The 14,874-nt window shown below is 44.6% G+C and overlaps 1 protein-coding gene across 1 annotated transcript in view; it reads left to right on the top strand.

The window, feature by feature from the left end:
* The first annotated feature begins 6,806 nt into the window (after positions 1 to 6,806).
* FAM171B (family with sequence similarity 171 member B) overlaps positions 6,807 to 14,874 on the top strand; it is a 35,210-nt gene continuing 27,142 nt past the window's right edge. Inside the window, exon 1 of the mRNA XM_054277773.1 lies at positions 6,807 to 6,978. Within this exon, the coding sequence (XP_054133748.1) occupies positions 6,807 to 6,978 (172 nt within the window). The remainder of the gene's footprint in view (positions 6,979 to 14,874) is intronic.

Consider the following 14,874-nt stretch of genomic DNA (forward strand, 5'->3'; position numbering starts at 1 on the left):
AAAGAGCTATATCTTTTATAATGAAATATGAAATTATGTAAGTACTCCAGTTTGCAATTAATGCAGCATCTCATGATCAATACTGAAAAGTGATTTATGTTACAGAATGCATATTATCTATTACTATATTTGACAATATTTAGAAAATGTAAAGCAAGGAACCTAATTTATAGGTTTACATTTCTTTCAAAAAACTATGAAATTGTGGAAATAGCTTTTTGTTTAAGCATGACTGTAAAGTCAAATATGGCTATATTTATCAACATAATTTGAAATCTTTGAGTAAGTTTGCCAAGTTATCAGGGTTTTTTCTGTTTTAAATCTTGATCTACACATTGATCTCCAATTCAAATAATGCTTGTGGAAACTTTCTAAAGTTTCCTACGTGCGCTCTTTCTTTATAAAACATTTATTCCAAGCAAAGGTATCAAATATTTAGTTGTTTCTAAACTTGAGTCCACGCTTAAATAGTTTTAAAGGGTATTTTGAAAATATTTCAGCTGTGATCAGCATGCCTTTGGTGATTTGAAGGAATCAATCTGCACTTATTAGCAGCATTTGCGGTTGTTGTTGGTTACCCTGACAGAATCCTGGAGTATTTTTTCCTCCACCTTCCCAAACAGTCTCAGAGCAGCATTACACTGGTTTTTGGTCAGTCTGGACCAAAGACAAAAAAACAGGTTTTGTCTTTGGTCCAGCCTAACGTGACCCTTTGAGCGTGATTCTTTGTGTCCAGTGCTGCTGGCTGTTAACGATTTGGGAAAAAATAAAAAATTATTACAGAAAAACAGGACTCTGAAAAATAAAAAGGGTGATGGCAGGGCCCAGAGGAGATGATTTTGGTTTATTCCTGAGGCGTGCAGAGCTCTGTTGGCAGTGGCCCCTGTCACAGGCAGATGCCACAGCTGGGATCGTGGTTATTGCTGAGCTCTGTGACTCCTGTGGGATCTGAACCCCTTGGATGGGATCGTGGTTATTGCTGAGCTCTGTGACTCCTGTGGGATCTGAACTCCTTGGATGGGATCATGGTTATTGCTGAGCTCTGTGACTCCTGTGGGATCTGAACCCCTTGGATGGGATCACGGCTCTTGCTGAGCTCTGTGGGATCTGAGATCCCTGGTACTGAGTTTTCAGCCTCCAGCCCCCAGGTGCAATATGCCATGGTCTGGCCTGGCTCACTGCCAGTCCTCTGCCCACTTTTGCTGGCCTAAGAAGGGCCGTGCTGTTTCCCTTTTTTGTGGTGTTTCCTTTTTTTTTTTTTGTGAGGACCTTGCAGGGACAGCATGCTCACTGGAGGTGATGGATTAATTAATTAATTAACGATGCTGTTGGAAGCCTTTGATCACCCACATTGGGTGAAGCTTGGGTGTATATTCTAAGGTGTGTCCACTACTAACCCGTGAGTGCTTCAGAACTGGGACCACCTTCTTTAAGGCCATGGTGGAAAATTTGACTAAAGACTATAGAATAACGGGGTTGAGTCTGTAGTACTACTGCTGCTTCATGTGGTTGTGGTATTTAGGTCCGTTTTTCCCCAATGTGTAGAATTTTAACACAGCACAGGAACTCTAACCTTTCATGCAATGACTTTCTCCAGATATGCTGCATTAAAGGTGAATAACCTGACCCTTGGCTTTTGCAGAGTAATGGAAGATTTCATGTAGCATTTTGCATCTTAAAAAAAGTCCTTGTACAGGTTTTGCTTTTCTAGTCCATGAAGGAAACTTGTATTTGCTATGATACAAATATGCTGAAAATGTAACATTTTATTTCTTCATAATGGATTTTTTTGCCTTTCTTTTGTGTTTGCTCATGCATTAAATCAGTAGAGCATTATTTGCACAAGCAGAAAATTAACATACTAACGAGAGTGCTGCATTTTATGTTTCTTTGTCGTGCAGTAAATATTTGCAGGATAAATGGGAATATTTTCGGTTACTATGAACTTGTTTCAAAGGTCTTCGGTACATTTAAGGAGAGCAATATACATTTGAAGTCACCTTATTTTGTATTAAATTATAAATTGTGCAAAGGGGTGGGTGTTGTGGCACAGTAATTTTGTACTGATATGAAATGTATAGCTATTAAAGCTATGGTTTGCTTTTTAACTCATTCTTTTCATCCTAATGCAAATTTGAGTGTTTTTATTAGGTTGTATTTTTCTATGTATATATATACCTTTTCAAAATACTATGATTGGGTAAACTGAAAAATGTAATTATTGATTTGATTCTGATATTTAGAATTTTGGAATAAAATACCTCTTAATCAACAGAAATTCTGTTTTTGTTTGGATTTTCTTAGGTGTATTTTTAAAATGCATTTAATTCACCAGAAATATTTCATAATATATGTTTGTACTCCACAATTATGTGCTAAATTCAAAAACCTTACATTTACACAGCTTTTAGGTGGCACCTTGAGTCAAAAAATCTTGTAATCACAAGCAAGAAAAATGATCTAGTCACAGACTATATTCTATCACCAGAAAACTGATTTCCTGCAGAAATTTCTACATACCAGAAATAAATATTTTAGACTTTATAGGTGCCTTATTGCTGTAGAGAATGGTGACATCTTGTCCTGAGGTTAGGAAAATTCTCACAGAGGTGGAGTTTCTTTCCTTGTATTTTTATTCTCATTTAATCTCAGTGTTACATTTTTTCTGATTACCAGTCATACTCACCTTGTGTGAGTGGGATGACAGGAATATTTCTGTCACAATAAAGGCATGAGTGTGTTTTATTGATAAAACAAACAGTGAGAAGTAAATGTGATTGTGAACACTTCAGGAAACTCCAAACTAGTGAATTCCCTGGCTTGCTAGTTGAGAATTTGTTAATCTAAGGAGAAGAGTGATAAAGGTGACAGAAAAGATGAAGATCTGATATTTGTGGTTTAATTAACAACTTCTACTGATGTCACAGTAGCTGTATGTGGTGTAAGAAACACAACAGCAGCAAACATGTTTGTTAAAAGCCAAACATTGTTTTTAGCCTTTGTTCCACACACCCTGCAGCCAACACAGGCCTGGTTCCTGTTAAATAAGATACCTGCAGCTGGATAGCAGCACAGGGACCACTGCATCTGCCTAGCAGCTCCAAAGTAATACATTATTATTGTCAAATTAGTGACAACAGCTGTATCATTACAGGAACAAGGCAACAGAATTTTTCAAATTCCCATTTTATGGTGCAGCCACCTGAGGTAAGATGGTGACCCATGTCCTGAGGTAAATTGCATTTACACCACTCCACTAGAGCTCTGCTGCTGTGCTTCCACTCTTTGCACACCTGAATGATACTTTACTATGTGTTTTGATCATTAGTTTGTAAATTAATTGCTAATACATTAATTCTTTACTGCATATCAGTACATTAATATTTTTAAATCCCCGGTTCAGGCATTCTCAAGAACATGGTGAACAATTGGAAATACTTTGAAAAAATATTTATAGGAATTTCTCATCAATAGATTGTCTGATATGCATAAAGAATTGAGGTTAGTGCTGTCAGCTGCCCATCTTCTCACAAGGTATTTCACTAGAATCAATCTCTTCCATTGCATCTTCCTGATAAACCTCCTGAAAGTCTTGTGAATTATTACCCCTCATGACAAACACACAGGATATGCTAAGACTCAGTTTGCAGGACACAAAAGCACAAAACAGACCTTGAAAATATGAGAAGAATATTGACAGTAAAACACCCCATTGTAATTTATATTATTTGTAATTTTACATGCAGACCAGGCCTGTGTGGTACTGCGTTTGAGAGTTTTGCAGAGTCCCCATAGATTGACATTTCTGTGTCATTTGTGCACACACTTTCAGCCCTGGCAGAACAGCAGATGCCAAGTTCAGTGGTTGATGGCAATGGTTGCAATTTGTTTGCAGTTTGATGAATGTATAACAACCTTTAAAGACTGCAGGAGTTACTACTGGACACAATTCCTCAAGAGAATACTCAGGTAGTTGACATAAATTACTACCAACCTTCATTTCTTCAAAGAAAATTTGTTTAAGCAGAAAATCCTGATTGTGATTATATTTTTGCTGAAATTAATGTTATTGTGTACCCTAATTTTTCCTAGTAATTTTTCTAAATGCAGTACAGACAATTAATTTCCCCATGTTATTGCCCATTTGGAACTATTTTCAAGAAAGCTTTTATCACCCATTTAACACATTTCTTTCCCCCCATAACTTTATAAATGAATAATTGTGCATATTCATATCATCAACATTAACTTAAAACGTTCCAGCTGCCAAGCTGGTTCAACTATTCCTCTGCAAATAATTTATATCTTGTTAAAAGCTCACGTCTGCAAACATTTGGGAATGGATTTGTGATCTGCCACACCCTGAGTCACCAGACAAATTCCTGAACAAAGGAAGCCCAGAGCAGCAGCAGCAAGTTTTCTGCAGGTCCCTTTTCCCACCTGGGACCACACAGAGTTGCAGGGAATCCTAAATTAATTCAGCTCCAAGAGTGGCTGTGCAAGAACAGCCACTTTTCCTTCCCAGTGCCCACATAAAAGGCTGAAATAGGAAGCTGGGTGAGAGGATGTTAATTAAGCAAATAGGCACTGAGCATGTCTGCTACACTAAAAGGAAAATTTTATTTTCTTTATGAGATCCTGGAGGAGTTTCACATCAAATAAATGATTGTTTTATTTGTCTGGTTTTTGTGGTCCTTCGCTGCCTTTCAAGAAAGGTCCTACAAAATGAAATCAGGTTTTCATGGCAAAGGTGGTTTTTTTGGTGCTGATTAAGAAAAAGATATTGACAGATTGACAATAAAGAACAGTATTGAGAAGTACCTGCTGAGGAGGATGTGCATTTCCCACTACCCTGCAAGCAGTGACTGCTCCAAAATGGTGCCAATGGACTACCAGCATCTGCAATAAAAGCAAATTGTATTTCCTGTGTCAATCCCAAATCTATTTCAAGTCATTGCTCATGGCAGTGAAATAATTACATTGTCCTGTATAGAATGACTGGAGGCATAAGGAAAAATATATTAGATTTTTTTCAGATTTTATAAGAGATATGTTGAAAATATGCACAGTGACCTGTTAGTTCTTCCTTTCAGTATGGGCAAATTTATCCCCTGCTACAGTTTGTGACTCTATTCCTCTGTTTCTCTTTCAATGAAGAAATTGTCTGCGATTTGAAAATGACAGGATTTGGCCTAGTATGTTATAGTATCTAAAATAAACCTTTTATTTGACTGATCTTTGTTTGTTAAAAAGCAATGCAAGTAATTCTATACTTTCCAAAGAAGTTTCTATTCACTCTTTCAACATCCAGTGAAGATCTGGTGTTAACCTGTTCTGCAAGTGCTTACAGAGAATGGGATGTTGGCCTCCCTGGAATCCTGGCATGGGCAGGAGTGATCCCAGTGTGTGCTCAGCTCCCAGGGACACAGGTTGGGGTTGCCCCCCTGCTCTGGGGCACTTTGGTTTGTCTGGATGTGCTCCCTTTCCTCGGGTTTTGGGGTTTTTTTTCCAGCCTTATCTGCTGTGACTGCAGTGGTTTTTCCATTACTGCACCTTGGGCTGTGAGGATACACCCAGCTCCCTCAGCCCCTCCTCATCAGGCATGTGTTCCAGTCACTGTGACAGCCTTGAAAATGACATTACACCTCCTAAAGCCTTGATCCTACACACAGACATCTCCCTGCCTCCTGTGCATGCTTATTCCTATCAGCAGTTCCTGATATCCAACACTGCACTGATCAGCAGTATAGAGAACAAACATTCTTAGCTCTCCTGAATGCATTTTTCAGAATTAAGGATGCATATAAGTGAAATTGGAAGGTGTATTCATGTGTTTGTGAGGCCAGAGAAGGGAAAGGTCTGGAGCACAAGCGACATGAGGAGCAGCTGAGGGAGCCGGGGTGTTTATTCCCGAGAAAAGGTGGCCCAGGGGAGACCTCTCCGCTCCTGCAGCTCCCTGGAAGCAGCAGCAGCAGCCAGATGGGCTCAGGAGGAGAGGACACAGCCCTAAGCTGTGCCAGGGGAGGTTCAGGCAGAGTTTTTCACAGAAACGATGATCAGACATCGGAGCGGGCTGCCCGGAGAGGCGGTGGAGTCACCATCCCTGCGGAGTCACCATCCCTGCGGGTGCTTCAGGACAGCCTGGGGGTGGCACTCAGTGCTTGGCACGGTGCTCTTGGGCCACAGGGTGGACTCGGTGACCTCGAAGGCCTTTCCCAGCCCAGTGGATTCCGTGGTTCTGTGGATCTGTGGGCCACTGACACCGCGGCTGCCCCGCGGCAACAAGTGGGGAGCGGCGACATCCCGGGCACCTGGGGGAGAGGGGCGGTGACACCCCGGGCACCTGGGGGAGACAGGGGGCGGTGACATCCCGGGCACCTGGGGGAGAGGGGCGGTGACATCCCGGGCACCTCGGGGAGGGGGCGGTGACACCCCGGGCACCTGGGGGAGAGGGGCGGTGACACCCCAGGCACCTGGGGGAGAGAGGCGGCGACATCCCGGACACCTGGGGGAGAGAGGGGGCGGTGACACCCCGGGCACCTGGGGGAGAGGGGCGGTGACACCCCGGGCACCTGGGGGAGAGAGGCGGCGACATCCCGGACACCTGGGGGAGAGAGGGGGCGGTGACATCCCGGGCACCTGGGGGAGGCGGCCCCGCTCGGCCCCGCCCCGGCACGTCGGTCGGTGGGCGGGCGGGCAGCGCCGCTGCCGCAGCAGCAGCAGAGCCGGGCCCGGGGCCGCGGGTGCGGAGCGCTGCGCCGGCCGCGCTCCCGCAATATGCCTCCGCTGCCCGCGGGCTGCTCGCCATGCCGGGCCCCTGCGGGCGCCTCTCCGCGCTGCTCCCGGGGCTGCTGATGGTGGTGATGATGATGATGATGATGATGGGGCGGCCGCCCCCCGCCACCGCCGCCGCCGCCGCCACCCGCCCGCAGCAGCAGCGAGCGGCGCTGCCCGGGGGCGCCCCTGCCGCGGCATCAGGTACAGAACCCTTCCATGTATCCGGTACCGACCCCATCCCCTGCATCCGGTACCGAACCCTCCTCTGTATCAGGTACCGAACCCTTCCCTGCGTCCGGTACCGACCCCATCCCTTCATCCGGTACCGACCCCATCCCTTCATCTGGTACCGAACCCTCCTCTGCATCTGGTACCGAACCATCCCCTGCATCCGTTACCGACCTCCTTCCCTTCATCATGTACCGTTCCCTTCCCTGCATCCGGTACCGACCCCATCCCTGCATCCGGTACCGAACCCTCCTCTGCATCCGGTACCGACCCCATCCCTGCATCCGGTACCGAACCCTCCTCTGCATCCGGTACCGACCCCCCATGCGGTACCGACCCCATCCCTGCATCCCCCTTCCTCCCTGCGGGATGGCCGCTCCCCCCCGGGATCGGGCACTGACCCGCTCCTCGGGCCACCCGAGCCTGGCCTTGGCTATTGGGGCTCCAGGGATTCCTGCTGCTGGCAGGAATGGCCCCAGGGAGACAGCCGAGCGTCCGTGGAACAGAAATATATATGTGTGTCTCATAGTCGGGTGTTTATTTCCGTGTGTGTTTCTGTGGATATTTCTGCGTCGCTTTAAAAATAACCCAGCTGCTACGTGTGCGAGCATCTTGAGCCTGTCAAATGAGAGATGGGGCTGCTGAGCTCGTTAGTTTTTGCAGCCCCTCTGCAGATGCTTACCCAAGACCATGGAAATAATGTGCATGTTTCAGATTCAGGCCTTGCTTTTGCAGTCAAATATTTTGGGGAACCCCTTTGCAGAGCCAGAGAGAATGATGAGGTGTCTGTGCTGTCATCTGGTTTAAAAAATATATGTATAGTCTGAAGTTTAGTGGCTCAAATGAGGATAAACCCAGTGTTTTTCTTGCCACACTGCCTTTCACCAAAGAATTTCAAGATGGTTTCAAGCATGAATTAAGACCTTTTAACACCAAGGCTCCATTTCAGCATATCACTGGAGCATATGTTTCGTTTTTAGCATATAGGCATGCAGGCTTCTCTTTCCAGCTGACTTCAGGAAGGTATAAAATGTGCTTAGTTTCAGGCAGATGGTTAATATTTTCCTGAATTCAAGCCAATTTGCAAAGCTGCTGAAGTATATTTGTTAATTAGGAAATACAAGCAAAGATATTAAATTGCAGTATTTGCTTGCAACTTCTTTAAGATGTAGGACAAGTAACTAGATTTGATAGAAAATGAACAGTCTTAAATTTTTTTCTTTGTACATTCTTAAAATGCCTTGATTTGCTCTTCAGGTCTTTTTTGTGTGAGTTTGGGTTAGTTTTTATTATTTTTTTCCAAACATTAAAACTGTAGCATTTTGAAGAAGGACATTTGATGAACATCTTGGTCCTTCTTTTTTTTTTCATTTCCATTGATGATTTTTCATTAGTTTGCTCCTTATCATACTTTTAGTAGGATATACCATTAATCACCAGCAAATACCACTCAAAAGGCATTGGCAGCATTTCTGACTTGGGCAGTGAACATTTTGCTCATTAAAAATTGAGTGCCAAAAAAAAAAAAAAAAGGATAGTTTTTCTAATTCAATGATCCTCTTTGGTTTCAGGTATTGATTTCTTTTCCAGAAGCTCTGTTACCTTATCTCCTTCAGCCCTGGCCAAGGTCTTTGTTGGTGTCTAACATTTTGATGCCTCTTCTCTTGATTTGCTGTTGCTGTTGCAGGCCCACATGCCCAGCTCTTGTTGCTTTTTTTATTTGCTTATTTGGCATCACAGGTTCTGAGGTATGAGAGTCCAGAGAGTGATTTCTAGAAATCACTTTCATCATGTTCACTCTCAATTTATGAATATTAAAAAATATCATTTGAGTCAGCATTTGTTTATGTTAGGCTTAAATGTAGTTCAAGCTTTATTTCACTTGTTGGCTGGATTTCTAAATGATCTTGATTAATTTTTTTTTTTATTTTAAAAAAGCTGAAAAAAGCCAATGGTAGACTTTGAGAAATATAAGCTAATTGCTGCTCTGAAACCTTTATTTCTCTGAAGAAGCTACCAAGCACCTTTGGTTTTTTGTGTGGCATTTCAGCAAAGCACGTAAGCAATTTTTTGCTTCATTGACATTTTGGACATTTTTAGAAGGAGAAGGGGACTCCAGACGTATCTATAATGGACCCTAATGTCTTTTTGTGTTAAATGCTCATCGGATGGTTCACAGCTGCCAGGTAGGAGGGCTAAATGGCTGCTGCCTTTCCAGCAGAGCCATCCCTCAGGGCAAGGGGCCACTCCTGCAGCTGCAGGGGCTGGAGGCAGCTCTGCCTTCTGCCAGCCAGGAGAAGCCTGCCTGGATTTGGGTTTGTGCAGGGTGATGGGGACCGAGAGAATTTGGGTTTGTGCAGGGTGATGGGGACCCCAGAGAGAGGAGCCTGCCTGAATTTGGGTTTGTGCAGGGTGATGGGGAGCCCAGAGAGAGGAGCCTGCCTGAATTTGGGTTTGTGCAGGGTGATGGGGAGCCCAGAGCGAAGAGGACCCTGCCTGGATTTGGGGTTTGTGTAGGATGATTGGGAGTGAGGAAGAGTCTGCCTGAATTTGGGTTTGTGCAGGGTGATGGGGACCCCAGAGCAAGGAGGAGCCTGCTTGAATTTGGGTTTGTGCAGGATGATGGGGACTGAGAGAATTTGGGTTTGTGCAGGGTGATGGGGACCCCAGAATGAGGAGCTTGCCTGGATTTGGGTTTGTGCAGGGTGATGGGGAGCGAGGAGGAAGGTGCCTGCCTGAATTTGGGCTTGTTCAGGGTGACGATGACTGAGGAGGAGCCTGAATTTGGGTTTGTGCAGGGTGATGGGGACTGAGAGAATTTGGGTTTGTTTAGGGTGATGGTGACCCCAGCGCTGCCCAGCAGAGGAGGCTGATCCTGACTGAATTTGGGTTTGTGCAGGGCGATGTGAGCCCGAGGAGGTTTATCCTGCCTAGATTTGGGTTTGTGCAGGGTGATGTGAGCCCAGCGCTGCCCAGCAGAGGAGGTTGATCCTGCCTGAATTTGGGTTTGTGCAGGGCGATGTGAGCTCGAGGAGGTTTATCCTGCCTGAATTTGGGTTTGTTCAGGGTGATGGGGACCCCAGGGCTGCCCAGCAGAGGAGGCTGATCCTGCCTGGCCGGCAGGGCACAGGGCAGGGCTGGAGCTCTCAGCCTGCTGCCCTTTGACGTGTGCTCCCCTATCGATGGCCCTGTTCTGTCGAAGCTCATTACAGCGTTTTACAGATCAATTCCCTCCCGGGTTAAGCGGCTCCTGCCGCTGGGGTGGCTGTGCTGGCTGAGGAGGGATGCTGGAGTCAGCACAGCTGTGTGCAGAGTCTGGGGTGCTCACTCTGTGCTCACAGGGAGAAGGCAGTGGCACTTCGTGACTTTCTGCTCATCTCTTTCTTTTCCCCTTAAAACAGCAGCTAACTTGCCACTGCCAAGAGAAATAAGTAAACTCTGTAACAAGGCAGGCAACACATACAAAAGGAACCCAGTTCATGGAGTTATTCTTACTTGTCTCATCTCACAGATGCAGACATGCTTCCAAATTAAAGAAGAAAATAAAACATTTGGAGAGCAAGGGAGACTGGCCTCCCTGGTTAGGGTGGTGGTTGCTGGAGTGGAGAACCTGCCTTGGCTCTTCCTTATTCTTAGTGATTTTTTTGCATTTTCCTTGTGGCAGTTTGGAAATCCAGGCTCTGGTGTGCAGGAGCAATTGGAGAGAAGCTGCTGGGAGCTTCAGATATTCATCATTGAGGTCAGCAGGCTTGAGCACAGAATTCAGTGAATTATAGTCCTGGCTCTGATCCAGGCCAATCTGGTTTTGTTTTCCATGTTCCCTTTCCTTTATCTTTATTGAGGTGCATTCTTCACAGGAGCTGAGAGTCACATTCTTTAATGTTCATGAGGCTTGGGCTGTCCTGATGTGGGGCATTACTATTCCCTTTCTAATGCAGATATTGCTCTATAAATAGAGCAGAGATTACTAATTGAATAAGTGATGGTTATCTGTATCAGCTCTGGGGCAGGTCTGACATGCACAGAATGAGCAGCTGCAGAAAAAGCAGCTGTGTCAGTGGCAACTGTCACTTTGCACAGGGTGACATACAGCATCTTCATCTTGGAGGGTTTTTACCATGTTGAGACATTAAATTAGACTTGAACAATATTTTAAAATAAGTTTGGAGGTTTTTTTCAAGTGTGGGTAGTCCTTGTACCTTTTGTAATCCCAGCATGAACAAGAAAAACCTTGCCCTGTTATTTGTTATAGACCATGCCCAGTCTGCCTCTTGGTCCAGAATTCAGGGGAAAAGGAATTTATCTTGATTTTGTGATTTTTTAAAAATTATTTTTTATGCAGATGGCTTTGCATGCAGTGGGGAGATTAGCTTGGTTCTGTGGGGTGAAATTCAAAAGCTGTAGCAGCTAACAGTGGTGCTGAACAAAGGAGAGGGAGGATTTGGAATTGCTCTGTGCATTTATTTGTTAATACACAAACCTCTGTTTGTGGAGACAGATGAGATAAATATGTGATTGTTGACAAACCCAGAAGAAAATCAGAGATTACTTTTTTACCTGCTGGAGACAAATGCACTGCCTGGATGCTGCCTGTGGAATTTGGGTCTGAGCCCATGTCTCAGCACTGTCTGCCTGCATGTGGTGATCAGTGGCTGCCTGATGTGAAGCTGTGCTGCAGACAAGTCATTTCTGGCTCAGAGTTTTCTAAACTCTTTTCTATGTTGTCTTAGTTTCCTCCTACTGGAATGATCAGGAAGAATTTCTCATGCTTCCTTTTTATTTGAGACACCAAAAGAGAAACATTTCTCCAAAACAACCACATGTTTGTGTGACTTACTGCTTTTTTAATCATGGTGTTCCATGTTTCTTGCTGTAGAATATTTTTCCTAATGACTTGGTGTGTAGCTGATACTAATACTTGGATATTTAGAGGAGCATTTGGTTCTGATATCTTGTTACATGTGTCTGGGTTTGAATTTGAGCAGTAACACATAATAATGCACTTAGCCCCATGGTGTAGTGTGACTGTGTTCTTTGTCACTTGGTGGAATAATCTCTGTGGTTTGCTGTCCCCAAAGTCACTGGATTGGGGAATTAGTAGGGCAGCAATCAATCCAGTTTTGTTTTAGAGCTTTTGTTGCAGTCAGATACCAGAGGAAAATGAGGGAGGAATTAAAAGCTGTGTGGGAGATTCTTTAGCATTCCAGTAAGGAAGGAAATTCAGTCATTTTCATGGCTCAGCAGTTATGTGGGATACAGTTCCTGCTTAAGGAGCCAGGGCTGTCTGAATAGAGGCTTCTGATCAGAGCTGGTATTATTTTTGTTTTATGCAAGCAGCAACACAACCCTCTTATCCTGTGGATACTGGTTTATAACTGGTTTATAACTCCCTATTCCCTGGTCAGGGAAAAGGTTTATTTTCAAATTAGAAGTGCTACATGCACACCCCAGCCAAATGGTTTAGTGGTTTAAGCTAATTCCACCTATAGAAACCAGCTCAGAAAATGGCCTTTGATCTGCTGTTCATCTTTCTCAGGATTCCCAGCCTCTGGTATTTCCAATGATGGCTTCTCAGCCAGGTGAGGCAGAATGCAGGATTTGGACATGTCCTGATTTGTTGGAGATGATGTTCTTAAGTGTCTGAGCTTTCTGTGCTGTTCTAGGACTTGGTAATGCAACAAAATACCAGGGAGGGCATTAGGGCACTGAGAGGGGATAAAGCATCTGCAGCTGGAAATGGGAATGAATAAGGAAAAAGAAATATTCATACATGCACGTGCTCCAGGATGTAGGTCACTCAGTTGCCAAAACAAGAAAAAGAGGAGTTTGGGGTTTTTCATGGTAAAAAACACATGAAAAAATATGTAATAAGTTTTTTGGGGATTTTTTTAGGAGGAGAATCTGCATAAAAACAGGGATACTGAGAAGTTCTGAAGAGTGAGACATCTCTCCTGAGCTAGCTTTCACTGAAGCCTGTAATACATCATACAGCATCATGCTCTATACCTCAGAAAGCTTGATTTCAGCAAACTTGCCTTGATTGTAGCTTTCTTTGTGAGGAACTGAGAGAGACAATGTCTTTTTGAGAATTGTTGAGGGAGACAATGTCTTTTGGCATTCATGGAATCAGGGTCCATGGATACACGGTCAGAAGTGGCAGGAAACAAGGGATGAATGATGGCAGGAAGGTGCCTATTGCAAGGTGGTGGTTTCTGCAGCTCTTGTTTGTTTTGCTAAAGTTTGCTTCTTGTCAATGTGTTGGCAGAAAGTGCACCATCAAAGGGCAATTGCTATGTAAAAACATTCACAGTGTTACTGTCAGGCTGAGAAATTTGGAATGCAGCTGCTATCTGGGTCACTGGGGATCTGTAGCAAGCTTTCTCTGTGAACTAGCTCAGTAGATGAAGTCTTTGAAGACACAGGCAAAGATCTGAGAGGAAAGTTTATTCAAAATAAACTCAGTTCTTGGTGTGTCAAACTTAGCAAAACAGCACAGACTACTTTGTCGTCTTGAAATTGCATGTTCTTACATCACTGTATCCATCTGTAATGAGTGGGGACTTGAGGCACAATGTGGCAGAGCAAATGTGTCCTCTTCATTACTCCTGATACTGTTTCATTCCTAATTCATAGGTTTTACATCTGGAGCACCCAGGTTCTGTAATCAACCATTCCCCTGAACCATCAGAGTTATTTTATTCTCAAATAACTCTCCTGTGTTCAGCAGGTTGGAACCACCAGTTCTGGTTCCTCCTGCTTAATCCTGGCTTTGGCAGGGGTGTTGAAACCATCAGGTCTGGTTCCTCCTGCCTAGTCCTGGCTTTTCAGGGGTGTTCCAGCACAGCTCCTGCATGCATTGCCACCTTCCACACAACAAGAAGTTGCATTCAGCAGGCTGCAAAGCAGCTGCTGCATTTCCTGCCTTGCTTGTCTGGCACTGCTTGTGGCAGAAAACATGAGGCTTGAGAACACTTGTCCTGCTGGCACAGGTTTGAGGGGAGGGTGTGAGTGTGCACAGCTTGGCAACCAGCACTAGGGAAGGGGATCTGCTGGGAGAAGCTGTGCTAGGGAATTTGGGGTTGGGAAAGTTGAAGAGAATGGGTTCATCATGCAGAGCTCCTTAAGCCTGGTGTTGAGTAGGGCAGGTTTCACTCAGGGTGTGACTGTGTTCACAGGGGTCCAAGGATGAGGGAAGAGATGAAGATCTGACTCCATGTTTCTGAAGGCTTAGTTTATTATTTTATGATATATATTATATTAAAACTATACTAAAAGAATAGAAGAAAAGATTTCCCCAGAAGGCTATCTAAGAATAGAATAGAAAATGATAACAAAGGCTTGTGTCTCAGACTCTCTGTCTGAACCAGCTGGGCTGTGATTGGCCATTAGTTAGAAACAACCACATGAGACCAATCACAGATGCACCTGTTGCATTCCACAGCAGCAGATAATCATTGTTTACATTTTGTTCCTGAGGCCTCTCAGCTTCTCAGGAGGAAAAATCCTAAGGAAAGGATTTTTCATAAAAGATGTCTGTGACACTCAGGGTGTGCTCAGCTGGGAGAAGTATTCCAGATCCCTTCAGCAGAGCTGGGTTCCTGGGAAAGGGCAGTCCTTCCAAACTCAGCCTGCAGCACAGAGCACATCTCCCTTTCTACACCAGACAGTTTGTACAGAGCAAACTTTGTATCTTTGGGCAGCGTGCTGCCCTGGAATCTGGGGGGATTTAAGTTAGGAAGGGATGACTCCTACATCTTCCATACAGGAGAGCACGGATGGACTGTAGTGTGAGCAGGTTCTTGCTCCAGACCAGTGCTGTGTGTGGAGGACCCTCCCAAGCACCACCTGTTTTAGCACAGCTCCTCAGCC

The sequence above is a fragment of the Melozone crissalis genome, unplaced genomic scaffold (genome assembly GCF_028551555.1).
Source record: "Melozone crissalis strain CALT ecotype California unplaced genomic scaffold, PUWL_Pcris_2 ptg000023l_1, whole genome shotgun sequence".
NCBI lineage: Eukaryota > Metazoa > Chordata > Aves > Passeriformes > Passerellidae > Melozone > Melozone crissalis.